This window comes from Centroberyx affinis, unplaced genomic scaffold (assembly GCF_046629955.1).
Source record: "Centroberyx affinis isolate AG114_WGS23_722 - 3 ecotype Tasmania unplaced genomic scaffold, CSIRO-AGI_Caff_v1 ptg000174l_1, whole genome shotgun sequence".
Lineage (NCBI taxonomy): Eukaryota > Metazoa > Chordata > Actinopteri > Beryciformes > Berycidae > Centroberyx > Centroberyx affinis.
In genome coordinates, this window is record NW_027278871.1 from 116,557 (window position 1) to 134,215 (window position 17,659).

Consider the following 17,659-nt stretch of genomic DNA (forward strand, 5'->3'; position numbering starts at 1 on the left):
GTTTGCGTCCGTCCTGCGTGTGTCTTGCTTTTTCTGCAGAGTTTCTCTTAACTGTTTTGAGATAACTAATCATGTCTCTGGAAGTGGAATCGGCAGAGTAAGTAGTCCAGTTAATGATTTATAATATGGATCGTTTCTAGAATAATGCATTGGCTTATTGCGCCGCATTCTATCATATTTCCCTGTTATTGAGGCCTGTTTCACCCTGCAATCACCTGCCTGGCGTTAGCGTGCTACGCTAAGCTAGCTACAGTTAGCCGCTTATGGATATTGTTTATTTTCTAGCATGCTGGCGAGAATTACACTTCACTTTAATTTGTCGTTGTGTTAATGAATTTATTAAAGTGTCTGCCTCTAGTCTATTCATTACATAAGTTGTTTGAGGTAACATAGGGTTGAAAAATATGGGAGCTAGCATAAGTTAGCGTTAGCTGCACTGCGAGGTGCTAGAGATCTCGCGCAGACCGGACAGGTAAGTTAGCTAACTTACTCAAACCTGCAGGACAGATGCTGACAAGTCAGAGTGACAGTTTGTTGTCATGTTGAATGTGTCTGCTAGCATCACGTTGCTCCTGCTCTTAGTATACCGGCATGATTTGGCACGTTAGCTAGATAGCTTACGTTAACATTCGACTCTTAACGTTAGCTTATCAGCTAAACTGTTAAATAAATCCATACTCGAGTTGAAATGGGCAAAATGTCAACATCGGGGGCGGCAGGGCGATCTGGTGGTAAAAGACCCAGCTGAATGTCCCGGGTTCAGGCCCCTGATTGGTAAACAGCTGCCCTGCTGAAGTGTCTTTGAGCAACACACTGAATCCCTACCAGCTGCTCTGTACCTGAGCCTGACCTCTGACCTCTCTGTGGAGGGTACCAGGGAAGTGAGAATTTCCTGAGAGGGATCGATAAAGTATTGCATTATTATTAGTAGGTGTTCCCACATTTCCAAGCAGTTGGATCTAACACACACACACACACCTACCTCTGGCTCCTTACCTAGCGCTCCTGTTATTTGCATTCTTTCAGCTAACCTGCCTTGCCAGTTGCCAGTCTCATACCATTTCTGTTTCCCACAGCGTGATCCGTCTGATAATGCAGTACCTGAAAGAAAACAATCTCCACCGGACGCTCGCCACGCTGCAGGAGGAGACCACAGTGTCTCTGAACACAGTGGACAGTATAGAGAGCTTCGTGGCAGATATTAACAGCGGTCACTGGGACACTGTCCTGCAAGCCATCCAGTCCCTCAAGCTGCCAGACAAAACCCTGATCGACCTTTATGAACAGGTGAGTTTGGTTATACAGTGGTGTACAACTCGCTGTCCTTTCAACTAGCGTTAAAGGGAAAAAACAATTACTTTTAGTCTTGAGTCCAGGCTGCAGCAGAGTCAGAAGTTTCCTCTGAACCGGTGGGTCTGTGTTGTTTCCTGACCAGGTGGTGTTGGAGCTGATCGAGCTGAGAGAGCTGGGAGCGGCCCGGTCGCTCCTCAGGCAGACCGACCCCATGATCATGCTGAAACAGACGCAGCCGGAGAGATACATCCACCTGGAGAACCTGCTGGCCCGCTCCTACTTCGACCCCAGAGAGGTGAGTCCAAACCCAGATTTACGACCCGAGGACGCTAGGTTCAGTTCGTTTCAGTAAATTTTATGAATCTTTGCTGGGTGATTTATATAATGTGTTTAATCTAAAACATACTCACTCACGTCTACATGAGATCAAGTTTGTAATTCATCATGAAGTACAACAGAATTCACATTATAAGAGCATTTTGAAGTGTGTACCAGCCTAAATGCGGCAGGTGGGTGTTACTTTCGGACCTTGTGTGTGCAGAGATGGAGTAATTGTGTGTGTGTTGAGTTAGGGCTGGGCAATATATTGATATTATATCGATATCGTGATATGAGACTAGATATCGTCTTAGATTTTGGATAGCGTAATATCGTGATATGGCCTAAGTGTTGTCTTTTCCTGGTTTTAAAGGCTGCATTACAGTAAAGTGATGTAATTTTCTGAACTTACCAGACTGTTCTAGCTGTTCTAATATTTGCCTTTACCCACTTAGTCATTATATCCACATTACTGATGATTATTTATCAAAAATCTTAAATAAATAAGTAAATATTTTGTGAAAGCACCAATAGTCATCCTTACAATATTGTCGCAATATCGATATCGAGGTATTTGGTCAAACATATCATGATATTTGATTTTGTCCATATCACCCAGCCCTATGTTGAGTGAATTAGGCCCTGTTAGACATACAGGACAAAATGAACCTGTGCATGAATCCATGGTTGTGAGTATTTGACAGATCGGAGGTGTTTTGTCGTTCCTCTCCAGGCTTACCCAGACGGCAGCAGTAAGGAGAAGCGGCGGGCGGCCATCGCCCAGGCGCTGGCGGGGGAGGTCAGCGTGGTGCCGCCCTCTCGTCTCATGGCCCTGCTGGGACAGGTAGGCGACCTGGACATTTGGAGCTGTGATGGTGCAAGTGGATGAGTTGTCTGTGTAGATTCATTTCAGTCCAGAAAATAAAAACAGAAAGAAGAACTGATGAAGCCCCTCAGATGAGTGGTGAAACGTCTTCAACTTTTAAATTTTCCAGAACTTTTCAAAAGTCCACTGGATTTTTATGTTGTTTTTTTTGTGGACAAGTGGGTGAGAGTCATTCCATAATGAGATATTGACCACAAAAACTGCAATTGCGTCTTAAGCCCTCTCCAGAAGGCATTAGTATTACCAGGGATAAAATTCCTGCAGTCCTGAGGTAGTAATCACCAATCACCAGACCCCCAATGATTGGTGATTACTACCTCAGGACTACAAGAATTTTATCCCATCCGGAACAAACATATCAGTGATTTTCTCCAGCTAATACAGGAAAAAATCTGGATGAAATAACCAACTGTCTTTTGAGTTAACTCTTGTGTCCTAGGATAATTTAATTCCATCCCGTCGACATCTGGTGTTTCATAAAATGACATGAAAAATTTCATAAAATCGACTTGCGCAGCTGGCATCTGGAATACAATTATATAACACAGTGGTGGGGCTTTACAACAAGATGGAGCCACTTGAGGAGAGTTTTGCTGTACTGTGGGTTCAGTTCTGGTGTCAGTTCTGGTTACTGGGGGGGAAATCATCTCTGCCGTCAGGAAGTGACAAATAGAAACTTCAGATGAAATCCAAACTGTCTCCTAAACAGCAGTGAGTAGCGCTCCGTCCAGAGAAAGCTGGACTCACCAACGTTAGATCTTTTCCTCTCTCGTTTCTTTGGTATAGAGCATCAGAGACCGACCAGGTCGGTAAACATGAGCGAGCTGTGTGACGTTTACTGACATCACCTTACAGGATTTCTGGGAATTGAAGTTCAAACAGTTACCTTTCGCTGTCATTTGGAGCCACCGACATGTAAAGTTGCGTAGTGCAGCTTTAACTACAGTATATTAATCTTAAACAAAGTGAATTGGATTGATCCACCTTCTTCCTTCTCCCCCTCTAGTCTCTGAAGTGGCAGCAGCATCAGGGTCTCCTGCCTCCTGGTATGACCATCGACTTGTTCAGGGGAAAGGCTGCTGTCAAGGATGTGGAGGAGGAGCGCTTCCCCACCCAGCTCAGCAGACACATCAAGGTACACACACTGTCCTGCAGTATGGAAGCTACACAGCTATGTTAATTTGCTGCTTCACTGCTCCAAATAGGGCAGCCTATTCACAAACGGTTCAGTCAAAAAGTTGTCACACCTTCGTAAGCAAAACAAATTACTGAGTAGACTTTTTCTTTCCCCCAAAGACACTGTGCCTGCTCTCCCTCTCGCTAGCTGTCTTTTTTGTCCTCTTATAGTTCAGTGTTTTAACTTTTATGTAGCAGTGCAGCTTGGGGATAATAATTTTGGTTTCACATCCATCCCTGTTTTGGTCCAAGTTATAGTTGTAGTGCAGGTTTCTTTTGGATAATACCTTAATTAAAATATTACTTCTAAACCTTAGGACTGCACCTATTTTTATTTTAGGAGGAAATAATTCACAATGGTTTTATTCCAGTGTATTAACCTGTGGAAAAGTATCATAAGTTCACTCTAAGTATGCAATGAAAATCTCCATTATACATAATGTCCTGACAAAGGTGCAAGAGCATAATGTAATTACAGGGTGTAGAAAAATGTAATTACTTGCACTGATTACTTTAGAACATTGTCTTTTTTTTTCACTCTTATAAGCGCATTATGTGTTCAAGTTTTTACACAGCACTTTTGTGTATTTTTAACACTTTCCATAGATTAACACACAGGTTAGCACACTGGAATAAGGTCATTGTACAGTAAAATGTTACTGGAAATTTGTCTGAATCATTTTAATTTCACATTTTCTCTGGCCCTGGCTCATCACTTGTATATTGGAAATGTTGTGACGTGGCCTTCTTTTCCCCCCTCCACAGTTTGGACAGAAATCCCATGTGGAGTGTTCCCGTTTCTCCCCCGACGGTCAGTACCTGGTCACCGGCTCTGTTGACGGCTTCATCGAGGTCTGGAACTTCACCACCGGCAAAATCAGAAAGGTAACAAAAACACAAGCAAGGCGACCTGAGTTACTGTCAAACTTAATCATAGGCATATACATTTACACCTGACATTTCGACATGATTTGTGAGATCTGATTCCACAGATGTGATTTCATGAGACCTGGCTGCTGTGCATCTCTCATGACTCTGAGTTTAGATCACAATGCGATCGTGACTACTTTATATTTGTTTTTGTTCCCAATATGTATTTCACTGGGTCCAGTCCTGTCACTTAATGCATCCTGGTGTGATCGGATGGTCAGTGTAAATGTGTAAATGTAGAAATACACTCTATACTCATTTTGTGGCTCCCCAGATGTAATAATGGTAATAATAATAATAATAATGATAATAATAATAACTTTATTTATATAGCACCTTTAAAAACAGAGTTTAAAAAGTGCTTTGACAGCCAAAATAAAAGCAGAATACTCAAATTCTGAATTTAAAAGGGATAAAACAATAAACAGGGATCGTAGGATGAAAACCAAAATAAACAGTAAAATAGAATAAAAGTAAGATAGAATTAAGACAGAGTTAAGATAAAAGACATAAAAAGACAATAGAAAGATGATAAAAAGACGATAAAAGATAAAAAGACGTGCACTTCCTTGTGTTGTTAAAAGTGTGTATTGTTGAGTGACATTACATTTTGAAACACCTTTCAAAAACAATCATTTTCTATTTCCTCATGAAGTTTTCTCAGTTTCCATACGGCTCCACACTTAATTTGATATGATACTGTGTGCTTTGTGTCTGACAGGATCTGAAGTACCAGGCGCAGGATAACTTCATGATGATGGACGATGCGGTGTTGTGTATGTGCTTCAGCCGGGACACGGAGATGTTGGCCACCGGGGCGCAGGACGGAAAGATCAAGGTCTGGAGAGGAACAAACATAACATTACTTCTACCTCTGTCGTTGCCCTTACATCTTTTATTACTTCTCCTAGCGTTCATAAAGTTATCTTTATCTAGGGAAAGTTGACTCCGCAGGGTCTTGCACTAGCACATTTGGATTATGGTTGAAAGACTTACAGTAGCTGAATATACAGTATGTTTCATATTACTTACAAGAATGTGATATCCTTTATCACCTTTTAAAAAAGGTTAAATTAATTTCAGAAACATCAGTTTCATTCTTCTAATTGGAGATGCATCTATTCCCAATGTATTCCTTTTACTTTTCTATTCTCCTAAGTTCATTATTTTTTATTATGGTGTTCAACATTGAACGATAACATTTGGATTGTTGTTGAGAGTTGTTGTCTATATTTGTGCAATACTCGTGGGACTCATGACAGTTTCAGCAAGCAACGAAGCATTAAGTCAAAACAACAGCACGTAAAAATGAAGACATAAGTGCATATTAAAGAGTACAAATCAACAAAGTGTAAAACAAAGTAAAGTGTCAAGCGAATCAGGAGAGACTGATTTAATCTTTGTCCCCAGCTCTTTGAAGAATGCCTACCATTACAAGTTCTGTAATAATACTGTGTGTGTGTGTGTGTGTGTGCAGGTGTGGAAGATCCAGAGCGGTCAGTGTCTGAGGAGGTTTGAACGCGCTCACAGTAAAGGAGTAACGTGTGTCAGCTTCTGTAAGGACAGCAGCCAGCTCCTCAGCGCCTCCTTCGACCAGACCATCAGGTAAACTCACATCTCACCAAACAACTTCACCCTCTAATTTCTTTTCAAACCTATTTTTAATTCAGCTGAAACCCTAATAACTAAGTCAACTACTAGACGGGGCAACTCTGCTCTACACTGCATATCTTTTTAGGGACCATGTGCTTTAAAATCTTGATGTTTTTGTGTCAGGGTCCATGGGCTGAAGTCGGGTAAATCTCTGAAGGAGTTCCGCGGTCACTCCTCCTTTGTCAACGAAGCCACCTTCACTCCGGACGGTCACCACATCATCAGCGCCTCCTCCGACGGGACAGTCAAGGTAGGAAGGAGCTGCCACAGGCTGAGCCCGCCTGAGGGGTTGGTTCACTAGATCAGGGATGTCAAACTTGTCTTACTTGAATATAAATATTACATAGTCATTCATGTGTCGAGTGACTTTCCTGACCCATGGGCCTTTAAAAAAACCTGTTAAAATCACATTAAGTGATTTCAAAAATACACAAGAACCTGTGGGGAAAAACAGTAAGTCGTTCTTTCATAAAAACTTTGCAGCTTCATGGTATATATCCAGTGACAGCGATATGCCTGTGTAGCTCTAGCCATGTGCAGGGTTCGCACACTCCTGGAAAACCTAGAAAAGTCCTGGAATTTTAAAATAGTATTTTCCAGGCCTGGAGAAGCTATGAAAAATGTTTTGGGAAAAGTCATGAAATTTTGTGAAATCTTTTTTTTTTTTTACTTGAATGTCACAAAAAGCTGTGGGTGGCTCCCTGCTGGAGGAAAATATTGTTGGTTGCTGACTTTTTGTTGACAGAGTTAAAATATTATTATAATCCTTGATTTTAAAGTGGAAAAACTTTAGTCTGGTCATGTGAAAAACTTAACTTAAAGTTACTGTAGTTGATGGTTACTTTAATTCAGTCCCGTTAAAATTTGGTCATGGAAATTTGAAAACTTTTTGAGTTTCATCAGTGGAAAGCTGTTGGAGCCCTGCATGTGTGTGCTGCTCCCATAGTGACCGGTGTGTTTCCCTTGCATCAGGTCTGGAACATGAAAACCACTGAGTGCACCAACACCTTCAAGTCTCTGGGCACGTCGGCCGGCACCGACATCACCGTCAACAACGTCATCCTGCTGCCCAAGAACCCTGAGCACTTCGTCGTGTGTAACCGCTCCAACACCGTGGTCATCATGAACATGCAGGGACAGGTCAGTGCCACAGATCACTTATCAAACACTCCAGTAAGAGTCCTGCGTTACTCACTCTGCTCTTAGAGGAAAACCACGTCCAGAAGAGCTACAGATGGTCAGGTGTACAGCAAACCTAGTGTTGATTACTTTAGATATCAGTTATAGACTCACTGACAAGAAGTGTGATTTTGTTCCCCCCCTTCAAAGAAATGTTATTACTTATTACATGATTTCCCTGCCTCAAAATGAAATTATTTCAGACACACCATCATTTTTTCCAGCTGGAGATAGACCTTTTCGAAATGTACTCTTTAAACTTTTCTGTTTTCTTGATCCCGTCCCAATATTTGGTTTTGCAAGTTGTTTACAACAGGCTTAGTTCATAGTCCAACGTGGAATACTGACTTATAGATTGCATTGCTAGTAAAATATATAATACTTTTTAGTAGCACAATACACTTTTCAGGGTACTTGAGACACAGCTGGCAACAAAGCAAAAACTCACAACAACAGAACGTGAAAGTCAAGAAAACAAAGCATATAGTGGAGTCTGTATCAACAGAGAATAACAAAACAAATCAGCAAAGTGTAAAAGGAAATGGAACAGACTAATGTGAACTCCCAGCTCTCTTTAAGATGAAGTTGTGGCAACACAATTTAACTGTAATTTGCTCTCTATCTCTGATGTTAGTGTTCTTTAGTGTTGGCATCGAGGGAAATGAAGAGACTCCTTCCAAAATTATTATTATCTACCATTTAAGCTATCCACTTAGGCTTGCTAATTAATGATCACCTTTTAAATCACTTCTTAAAGCACATTTTATAGACTTGTTTTTATGTAATGTTTCTGTTTTTGCCAGCCTTTTACGTAATCTTCTACTCTTTACTCTGTTTCTTTGAATTATTCCTAGTTTTCATCTCCTTTTTTATAGATTTTACTATTCTTTGGTTTTATGTATTTTGTTGTTTTGTTGGTGTTTTGTTATGAAACCCTTCACAGTATGATGAGGATATTGTTAGATAGTGGCCAAGATTTTCCTCTCAGACACAAGTGATGAAGCAAATCGTGAAACCCTTGCGTGTGTGTGTGTGTGTCTGTGTGTGTGCGTGTGTCTCCCTGTCTTTATACATGCATGCTTTGTGTGTGTCTTTGTGTGTTTTCCTCCCCCCCCTCCTGACTGTTGCCCCCTGTCCCGTCCAGATCGTGAGGAGTTTCAGCTCCGGTAAGAGGGAAGGCGGAGACTTTGTGTGCTGCACCCTGTCGCCCCGCGGCGAGTGGATCTACTGCGTGGGAGAAGACTTTGTGCTCTACTGCTTCAGCACCGTCACCGGCAAGCTGGAGAGAACGCTGACGGTACGCTGCTGCTCAGGAACACAGAAACATCATGTTCCCCCTCCACCTGTGCTTTAAAATCTGTCTGTAAAAAGATCATGAGCAAACTCTTGATAGCGGCTTATGTATATTACGCATAGCACATTTTAAAGGAATAGTTCACCCAAAAATGATAATTCTGTCACAAGGTTATTATAGTTTTGCATTTTTCATTAGTTTTTATTTTTATTTCGTTTTGACTTTCTGTTTTCAATTTCAGTTTTCAGTTTTTGTAGTTTTTAAAGCGGGTTTATTTTAGTTTGTATTTTTTTTGGAAAATGCTTAGTTTTAGTTTAGTTTTTATTAGTTTCAATGTTAGTTTGAGTCTTTTTTTTGTAATATGGGGTATTTGTCAGGGGCGAGATTCAAAAATTCAAAATACTAGGCTTATGTATGAAATAAATTGACAAAAGACGAAAACTAAAACGCACAATACAGTTTCAGTTAGTTATCGTTTTTTTGTAAAGCCTCGTTTTTATTTTTATTTTAGTTCACGAAAATGTTTTTTCACACCTAGTTTTCGTTATTTCGTTTTCGTTTTCGTTAACGATAATAACCTTGTTCTGTCGTTATCTACTCACCCTCATGCCAATTGAAACGTTGAAAAGTTTGTTAGTCCATATAACACACCGGGAGGTTGGCAGCATGACTCTGTTGCAGAGTCCTCTAAAAAAAAAATTTTTTTTGTGGTGACCGGTTCTTTACAGTTCCAAAAAGAGAAAAAATTACCATAAAATGGCTCCATAATGCAAAATCCACTCCATAATCCAGCATAGTCCAAGTCTTCTGAAGACAAACGATGGCACAGTGAGTGGAAACGACCGATATTTACACCGTTATGTAGTGCACATCTTTACTACAGACGTTAATTTTGAAAACCTTCATGTTTGCGGCCACCCGGACCTGTCCTGTTCATGTGAATCTTCTCCACTTCCTTGTAGGGCTGAACATTTAATCGAAATTTTATCGAAATCGCAATATGGCCGACTGCAATTTTCAAATCGCAGGAGGCGCAATATAAGGCGAAATGTGTGTCAAAATACCATTTTAAATTACATAATGTCGTGCTGCAGAGATGTCCTGGCCTACACATCATATTCTACAGACTTAAGAAAACATCTTTGTTTGGTACAGATCCCCGCAAAAATCACACCATAATCATTTTAATACATTTTTCAATGAAAATGAGAATAATGATGTAAAAATTACCATTCCCTCTAATATCGCAAATCAAATCACAATTGCAATATCAGTCAAAATAATCGCAATTAGATATTTTTTCAAAATCGTTCAGCCTTACTTCCTTGTTTACACTGCTTTATATTTAACATGTAACGCTAACTGCGTACTTATCAGACTTTCAAATAAAGAAGAAAATCTCTGACGACTTCGATTTAGAAGAGTGAGAAGTGCTTTGTTCTTTGGAGGAAGCTTGTAAATGAATGTATCTTGTAAAAAAATATAATTTGAAATCAATATTTTGGTGTCAAGTGATTAATGCCACTGGGAAGTAGCCGTGTAACAAACTCATTAACGTTCGCTTCGTGTCTCTGGCATCTTGAATTCAGCCTGTCGGGGGAGTTAGTTTGTTTGGGATCTTAATCACGTCTCCTGCCTCTCCTCTGCAGATCCATGAGAAGGATGTGATCGGCATCGCCCACCACCCGCACCAGAACCTCATCGGCACCTACAGCGAGGACGGCCTGCTGAAGCTCTGGAAGCCCTGAGCGTCGCCACGGCAACCGACCGGTGGACGCTCCCCCCCACAGCAGCTGCTCTCCCCACGCTGGACGCTGCTCCGCTCACAGCATATGTATTTTGTTTTTTTTTTACTTTTTTTTTTTGTTTTTTTTACAGTCTCGGAAGCATCATTCACTTCCAGGTCAAAGTGGACTGAAGGTTTTGATGTATCTCAGTGTCAGAATGATGTCGTGGCCTCAGTAACACCATCAGTTTCAAACATTCAACTGTGTCCTTCCATTTGAAAATGGTATGTAATGAAAAATGATGCAAAGAGAGTGCAGATGATACACACTTTTTGTGCTTTGTGTATGATTTGAAGGCATAAAGCTGGATATTGGCAGCTGATGGCGGTTTTGGGGTTTGGAGTTTTTTATTGGCAGTGCAGTAGAGCCTCGTTTACCTGAACCCTGCAACAATAAAGATTATTTTGTAGATCTGTTCAGATCTTTGAAATACTCTGTACAAGTGAAGACTTAATTTCCAAGATTATATATCCACTTTGGAAAAAAACATTACCTGAAATTCGTCATTTCAGTGTCTAAAATATGGAGGATAAAAACTGTAAAACTGTTTTCATTTTGTCAAACAAGGACTTATGTTATCTTACTATACTTGGAAAAATACCAGCTTGTTTTACTGTTGTGTCCTGAATCACTTTGTAAGATTAGGTGTCACTTTTTTCAAATGGTGGATATTTGATTCTGGGGGAAAAAAACTCTTCAAAACATGAACCAGGCAAACTTATGTATTCCAAAATGTCCTGTTTGGTGTTAATTTGCAGGTAAAATACTGGTAAATGTTAAAGACACGCATCAAGAAAGATGTCTCTGCAGATTTGTAAATACATTTGGAAATAACTCTTTTCATTCATTATACCGTTTCAGTCGCTGGTCAAATAAATGAGGTTCTACTGTTCAACGCCTGAGCTTTGGAAACATTTTCAAAATGTATTTTTTGTGTGGAATAACTTTATTTTAAGTTATAATAAATTGTGTCAGTGTTTTTTTTAGAGTGAGGACAGAAAGATGTTTGGTGTGGGGAGTGTAGATATTTGACTCAATTCTTGTTTTGAAAATTCCACCTTTTTGTAAATATATTTTTTATTAGCATTTTGATTTTTTTCAAAGAAGATCTGGTTGGATAGTGATTTCGATTTGTGTGTTGGCATTTCTTTTGTTTATTGTCATGGTCGAGAAATGAAGGGTTTCACTCCAAAACGCGATATATATTCTCTTTTGGAACATTTTTGCTCCCTGAAATTCCTCAATATTTCAAAAAGAGATGATTCCATCCTTAAAAACAGAAGTAGTTTGTCAGCAAAGATCTTAAGATGACTCATAACTTTTAATAGTGACCCGTAATGTGTTTTAATTTAAAGAGAGCAATCGTTTTTGCCAGAGCAGATATCTGTTTTGGAATGAAACTTCAAACATCAAGGGCTGCTGTCATGTGTGTCTTCATAGGATGTGTGTTCATTTTCAGACTTCATTATCTCAATTCCTGGCTGATGTAGGAAACTTCTCCCAGATGTGAAGTGCATGAATTACTGTTAGTTCACACAAACCAAAGTGTCTCTAGATTGCTGGAAGTAAAACATTTCCCATGTCATGTTTCTTGTCTGTGCCAATAAAGCTATTTAACCAGATGCCTTTTAACAATGAAGTGAGTGTCTTTAATTTGTCTTGTCCACTGTTGGAGAAGAGGGAGATGGACGTACTGTGTGTTAAGGAGAATAATTAGAAAAATATTTTGAAAATGTAATTCCTTAAAGCAGCGGTTCTCAAACTTTTTGGGTCGTGACCCCCTAAAACAAAGCAATGCCTTCTCGTGACCTCCCCACCACGACAGGCATGTATAAGCTGAGTGGGTAGTGAGTAGTTCAACCAAACAATTATTTTCCCTTTTCAGGTTGTATCATTTGATTCATTATCAGAGTAAAACTAACTAACTAAAATTAGAGAAAAATCTGAAAAAATAGACACGACAATACATTTGTATGGAAGAAATATATTCTTTTCCTATCCCCTAAATCAACATGTGACCCCCCCCAAAATTATCTCGGCAACCCTCTGGGAGGTCCTGACCCCCATGTTGAGAACCACTGCCTTTAAGGAAACATCAGAGTCACCAGATTGTTTTTTTTTTACCTAACTGACACCCATGTTTGGAGTTCCTGTTCTACAGTCTTTAGAAATAATTGTACCACAGCTATGACATTCTTCTAAGTTGTCTGGAATATGTTTTGTATTTGAGTCTTTCTTTGTGTATTTTTTTATTTCTTTTTGGCAGCCCTATGGCATCTTGTATAGACTGTTATGGCTATAAATGTATGCTTTGAAAATAACTTTTTCAGAAAAATAAAAAGTATTTTTGTTTACTACAGATTCCTCCTTAAACAAATTCTTTATTTGTCTTTGGTATTTTTTTTTTTTTAGCAAACAAAAACGACACATGAACTGGGTTTTATTTTGAAAGTCCTGACCGGAAGTTGTGTATATTGTGGGTGGCTTGACAGTAGTGTAGAGGGGCAGGTCAGGGGGGGCTGAATGGGTCTCAGTACTAGAGGGTTTTCTGCAGGGAGCAGTTACTATGGCAGGAGTTTTGCACTTCAGTGTGTTTTTATTTCTGCATTGTGGATCATTTCTTCTCATTTCCAGCAGTCCTGCTGATAACAGCACTGCAGCAACATCTACTGTGGATTCAAATGCAACCTTCACTCCCACAGAAAGCCTTTATTCTACAGGGAGAACTAATGCTCCTAACACCACAGAGGTTCCCACCACAGGATTCACGACCAGACCTGCTACTGAACATCTGACTGAGGAACCTGATGAAGCAGCGGACAAAAAAGTTTCCAGCAAAGAGGCTGAAGAAGAAGAAGAAGGTCCTTTGGAGTTTGGTGAGTTGACCAAACTGGTATTTTACTTTTATTTTCTAATGAAATCTTGCTGTTCTTGGTTTTACTCCTAATGAAAAATCACATAATATTCCTATAATATTCCTATGGAGACTTATGGTGTGTCTATTGGCACTCAATAGTGATTTTGCAGTGACCTTTTTATTTTCTTTATTTCTTATCACTATAGTATTCCTATAATATTACTATAGGGACTTAAAGTTGTCCTGTGGTATTTGCATAGTATCCTACTAAATGTATTATAGGGTTACTGTAGCTCAGTTTCATATGTAATTGTGCTTATTTGTCAAATTGCAATTTTTAATTGATGTTTAATTGATTGTGCGCTAATTATTCTTGTACACATTGTCCCACTGTGTTTCATTACTAGTTCCCATAAACAAAAACAGTGTTAACATTTGAGTGTAATGAGTCCCTCTGATGATTTAACAGCCACGAGAACAAAGTAACAAAAATCTTAATTAGATGGGGAACAAATGAGTTGTGCAGTTTGCAAGACAAGGGAATTAATGTACACTCTACCAATTATGGGTTGATGGGGCTCTTCCAGCGTTCAGTGGAAGCCAATAAGCTTCTTCGGGTTCCTCACTGGAGAAAAAAATATCCCTACAGGGTTCCTTGAAGAACCCCCCCATATGTCAAAGGTCTCTGGAAGGACCATCAGGATTAATGAACCATTTATTAAGGAGTTCATCAGGGAACCTTCTCCGGCTCCCCTGTAAATACAAGCAAAGGAATCCTTCATGGTTCCTCCTCAAAGCCTTGTTTTTAGATTTCAGAGTGCACAAAGCGCTCTGTTGGTCTATGCATATCTGTGGTCAGGGAGTCAGTGGGGGTGCGGGGGGTGGGGGGGTGTTGGGGGGAGTGTATGGGGGGTGTTAAAGCAGTTTGAACCGTGATGAAAACCAGATGGCCAGTGTGATGCCTTGGAAAAAAAAAGTAAAGACGAGACCTCTTGCACTCTTTACTACCAGTCAATTGTAATGTTGGATCATCCAGGAATTTAAGTTTATTTAACTGTTACACTCATCATTACGTCGCTCTGGATAAGAGCAGCAGTTAAAACGTAAATGTAAACATCTACAGCCCAGAACTTCAGCCAGGCATCAACACAGTGTCAGGGTTTAAAGCTGGTTTTCACTGCTCACTGTGCCTCCCCACACTATCTTCTGGTGGTGGAAGATGAAGGAACTGACCAACCAGAGTTAAAAGTTTAAATTTTATCAAAATAAGTGCTGCCTGGTGTATCGGATATATGCTGAAATAAAGAGAGGACCCCAACGATTCACGAAAAAGTCTGAAGTCATGTTCTGCGAGGTGTGAATGTTTGCCGCTGAGCATGAAATGGTTTGCGTTTTTGTAGCGAGGAGGTCCAGCAGGAGCGTTAAGGTAGCAAAGAAGGCCAAAACGCTCCTGAAGAAACCCAAAGTCCTCCACAAGAAGCCCAAAGTCAAGACCGAGGCTGCTAAGAAAGCCAAACCCCGAGTCAAACAGAGAGAGAGCCAGTCACAGGCCGCGGAGACAGGCCCACGTATGTATGGGGATCAGCCCCGAGGTATACAGTATGTGGATCAGACTGGGGTCAAATAGTAGCCGCAAATAGTCTTTAGTATTTGCTTTCACCTGTGTTAAGCACCAGACAGATGGGGTTTACTGTATCAGGACAATTCAGGTAGTGTCAAGTAAGTTCTTGACCCAGAAATGCATTTTAAATCGATTTAAAATGCTTTCATGGGATTGTCAAAACTTGCTGGCGCTCGCTGAATTGTCAAATGATGCTCCGCCCATCTGACACCCAGGAAAGCACCAAACAAGCCAAAGTATTCTGCAAATGCTATTTTTTGACCCAGGTCTGATGTGGAGGGGATTCACCCAGTGGACTGGGTCCCATGCTGTATATCTAAACTAGTGTACTGTGAAGAAATCAACCTAATACCTGATATTACCCTCCGGGAGATAATATCCTCACCTCCCGCCATACTAGCTTCACTGTAGTCTTAAAGGAAAATAGAGACTTTCTGGAAAATAATCTCTGATTACACATTATACGATGAGAAGACTGGAAGCAGCTTCACCTTTGTGTTCAGTATTCAGTGCAGGAAGGAGTTTTTGATGTGATGCAACCAACCGCTAAATATACACAGCATGTTTTTAATGTTTTCGTGCACTGTAGCAAACTAAATACATAATGAACACACACCAGGAGGCAGAAACGGGCTCGTTTTTGACACTAGAAGTTAAAAAAAAACAACATTCATGAAGGGCTGCTGGTGCAGAACTGGCCAGACCCAACACACACCAATGCAAAGCTACCCAACAAACATTTTGACACTGAATAGATGAATATAGATAAATATAGAGCCAAAATGAAAGTTGAGATGTCTGCAGTTGTAAATTGCTGCTACCTGCATCGTTTCACGACATTGGGACCTAAATATGTTTGATATCAGTTCAAATCAGTTCCCAAAGCTGTTTTGATATGATTTTTTTTTTACCAGTGCCATGAAATATTGTGAAAATTTTGCGCTGATTTTGGTTGATGTTGTCATCGCCATCTGGGAAACGTTTGCTGGGTGTGCCAGAAAATGCAAAATGGTGAGTTTATCACTTTATTGTTATATGTTTTAAAATTTGGCTATAATATACAGATTTGGTCCTATTCTGGGTTTTACATTTCATTGTCTCAGTTACATAATAAAAACTGTCATGCCATGATTCAGTTTTTCCTTGTGTATTACCTTCTTTCCTTATGAAAACTGGTCACACTGGTAAAACTGCCACCAGTCTTCTCAATACACAATGGTAAGATGATCAGAAAGCTTGTTTGCCGGAAAGATGTATCTTTAACCACTGGCCAATCATAAATCATAACTGCTTATCTCCCATCACACTGTCTCCCTTCCTCTCGTTTCCTATAGGTCCATCTTTCTCTCTCTCTCTCTGTCTAGTCTAATCTTTCTGTCTGTCTCTCTCTCTCTACTTGAGTCTTTCTATCTATCTCTGTCTCTCTCTCTCTGTATCATGCTGTTAATCTTCTTTTTCTCAAGCCACACACACACACACACACACACACACACACACACATCATGTGGTCCAGGCATGGCATACTTGTTTCCCCTGTGTAGTTTGAGTTTCCTCTGAGGGACAACGGCCAGTTTGGTTTTCATTTTTCTGTCCCTCCAGAGGAATTACCCCTCCTCCCCTATCCCTGTGAACCCTACCACACACACACACACACACACACACACACACAGACACAGACACACACACGCACACACCCACACCCACACCCACACACACACACACACACACACACAATGTTTCGGAAACAGAGCTGTGATTGGGCTACCAGATGGTGTGTGTGTGTGTGTGTGTGTAAGAGTTAGTGTATGTATATAGAAGAGCCTAGACAGCGGCCAGTGGGGGTTGGCTGGAAATAAATGCCTAGTCAGCAAGTTGTCCGGTCATATCGAATCAAAGTCAGCGCTCTTTAAAAGCCATCTGTACAGGACCAGAGGCCGAGTGTCTGGAGAGAGGTTACCACGGTTACCATGAGACGTGCCGCCATGTTGGAAAAGACAAAGAAAAACATCATTTGTGTGCAGTGGTATGGTGTTTATTATTCCTTTAAAGAGAGAAAAACATTTGTATTCATTATCAAGCATATCGCAGCACAGAAAGCAACTTGTTTGATTAGTCACTCTATTCTGACTGATTGTGGGCGGGGCCAAAGGCTTCACAACTGCTAATTAAGTAGCATTAATCAAAAATAAACAAGACAAACTCAGTAAAATGACTTCAGAGCTTAGCATCAGCCCCAACAACGGATTTAACTGTTTTCCAAGCATCGTTTTTTAGATGTTTATTCCTGTATCTATGTTCCCAGGCTCCTATGTTCCCCAGTTCAGTATTCTGTTGACACACATTAACCCTCCTATTGTGTTCGGGTCAAATTTGACCCATTTCAAGTTAAAATATTTCATAAATATTATCCAGTTTTTTTTATTGGAACAAGACTTCAAAACAGCTATATAAACACAACAAAACCAATGGTTATCATTTTATTTGATTTTGAAGGTCTCTAACTCTAACCCTGTGCCTAACCTGGATAGCTCTGATAAAAAGCCCTTCTGTTCTTTGAAACAGTTGTGGTCAGATAAAAGTGTGTAGACAAGCAATTGTTGTTCTATGGGTAGGAAAAGTCAAGGTCCTGAGTATAAGGCAGCGAGCGATACTGCTGTTCTCCCCA

General features: G+C 40.3%; 2 protein-coding genes across 2 annotated transcripts in view; both read left to right on the top strand.

Moving 5' to 3' along the window:
- On the top strand, nt 1-12,813 carry LOC139657331 (WD40 repeat-containing protein SMU1). The gene is made up of 12 exons (XM_071535132.1): nt 1-97; nt 1,077-1,287; nt 1,436-1,588; nt 2,345-2,455; nt 3,504-3,632; nt 4,439-4,558; nt 5,325-5,441; nt 6,081-6,208; nt 6,380-6,506; nt 7,229-7,396; nt 8,580-8,732; nt 10,379-12,813. The coding sequence occupies exons 1-12, from the start codon at nt 72-74 to the stop codon at nt 10,475-10,477; spliced, it is 1,542 nt and encodes a 513-aa protein (XP_071391233.1). The 5' UTR covers nt 1-71; the 3' UTR covers nt 10,478-12,813.
- LOC139657352 (probable carboxypeptidase X1) overlaps nt 12,151-17,659 on the top strand; it is a 24,051-nt gene continuing 18,542 nt past the window's right edge. Inside the window, exons 1-3 of the mRNA XM_071535155.1 lie at nt 12,151-12,155; nt 13,151-13,392; nt 14,774-14,941. Coding sequence (XP_071391256.1) covers nt 12,151-12,155; nt 13,151-13,392; nt 14,774-14,941 — 415 coding nt within the window. The remainder of the gene's footprint in view (nt 12,156-13,150; nt 13,393-14,773; nt 14,942-17,659) is intronic.

Coding starts and splice junctions, on each gene's coding strand:
- LOC139657331 (XM_071535132.1), top strand. CDS start 72: ATGTCTCTGGAAGTGGAATCGGCAGA. Junction 1,288..1,435: donor TGATCGACCTTTATGAACAG/GTGAGTTTGGTT, acceptor TTTCCTGACCAG/GTGGTGTTGGAGCTGATCGA. Junction 5,442..6,080: donor CGCAGGACGGAAAGATCAAG/GTCTGGAGAGGA, acceptor GTGTGTGTGCAG/GTGTGGAAGATCCAGAGCGG.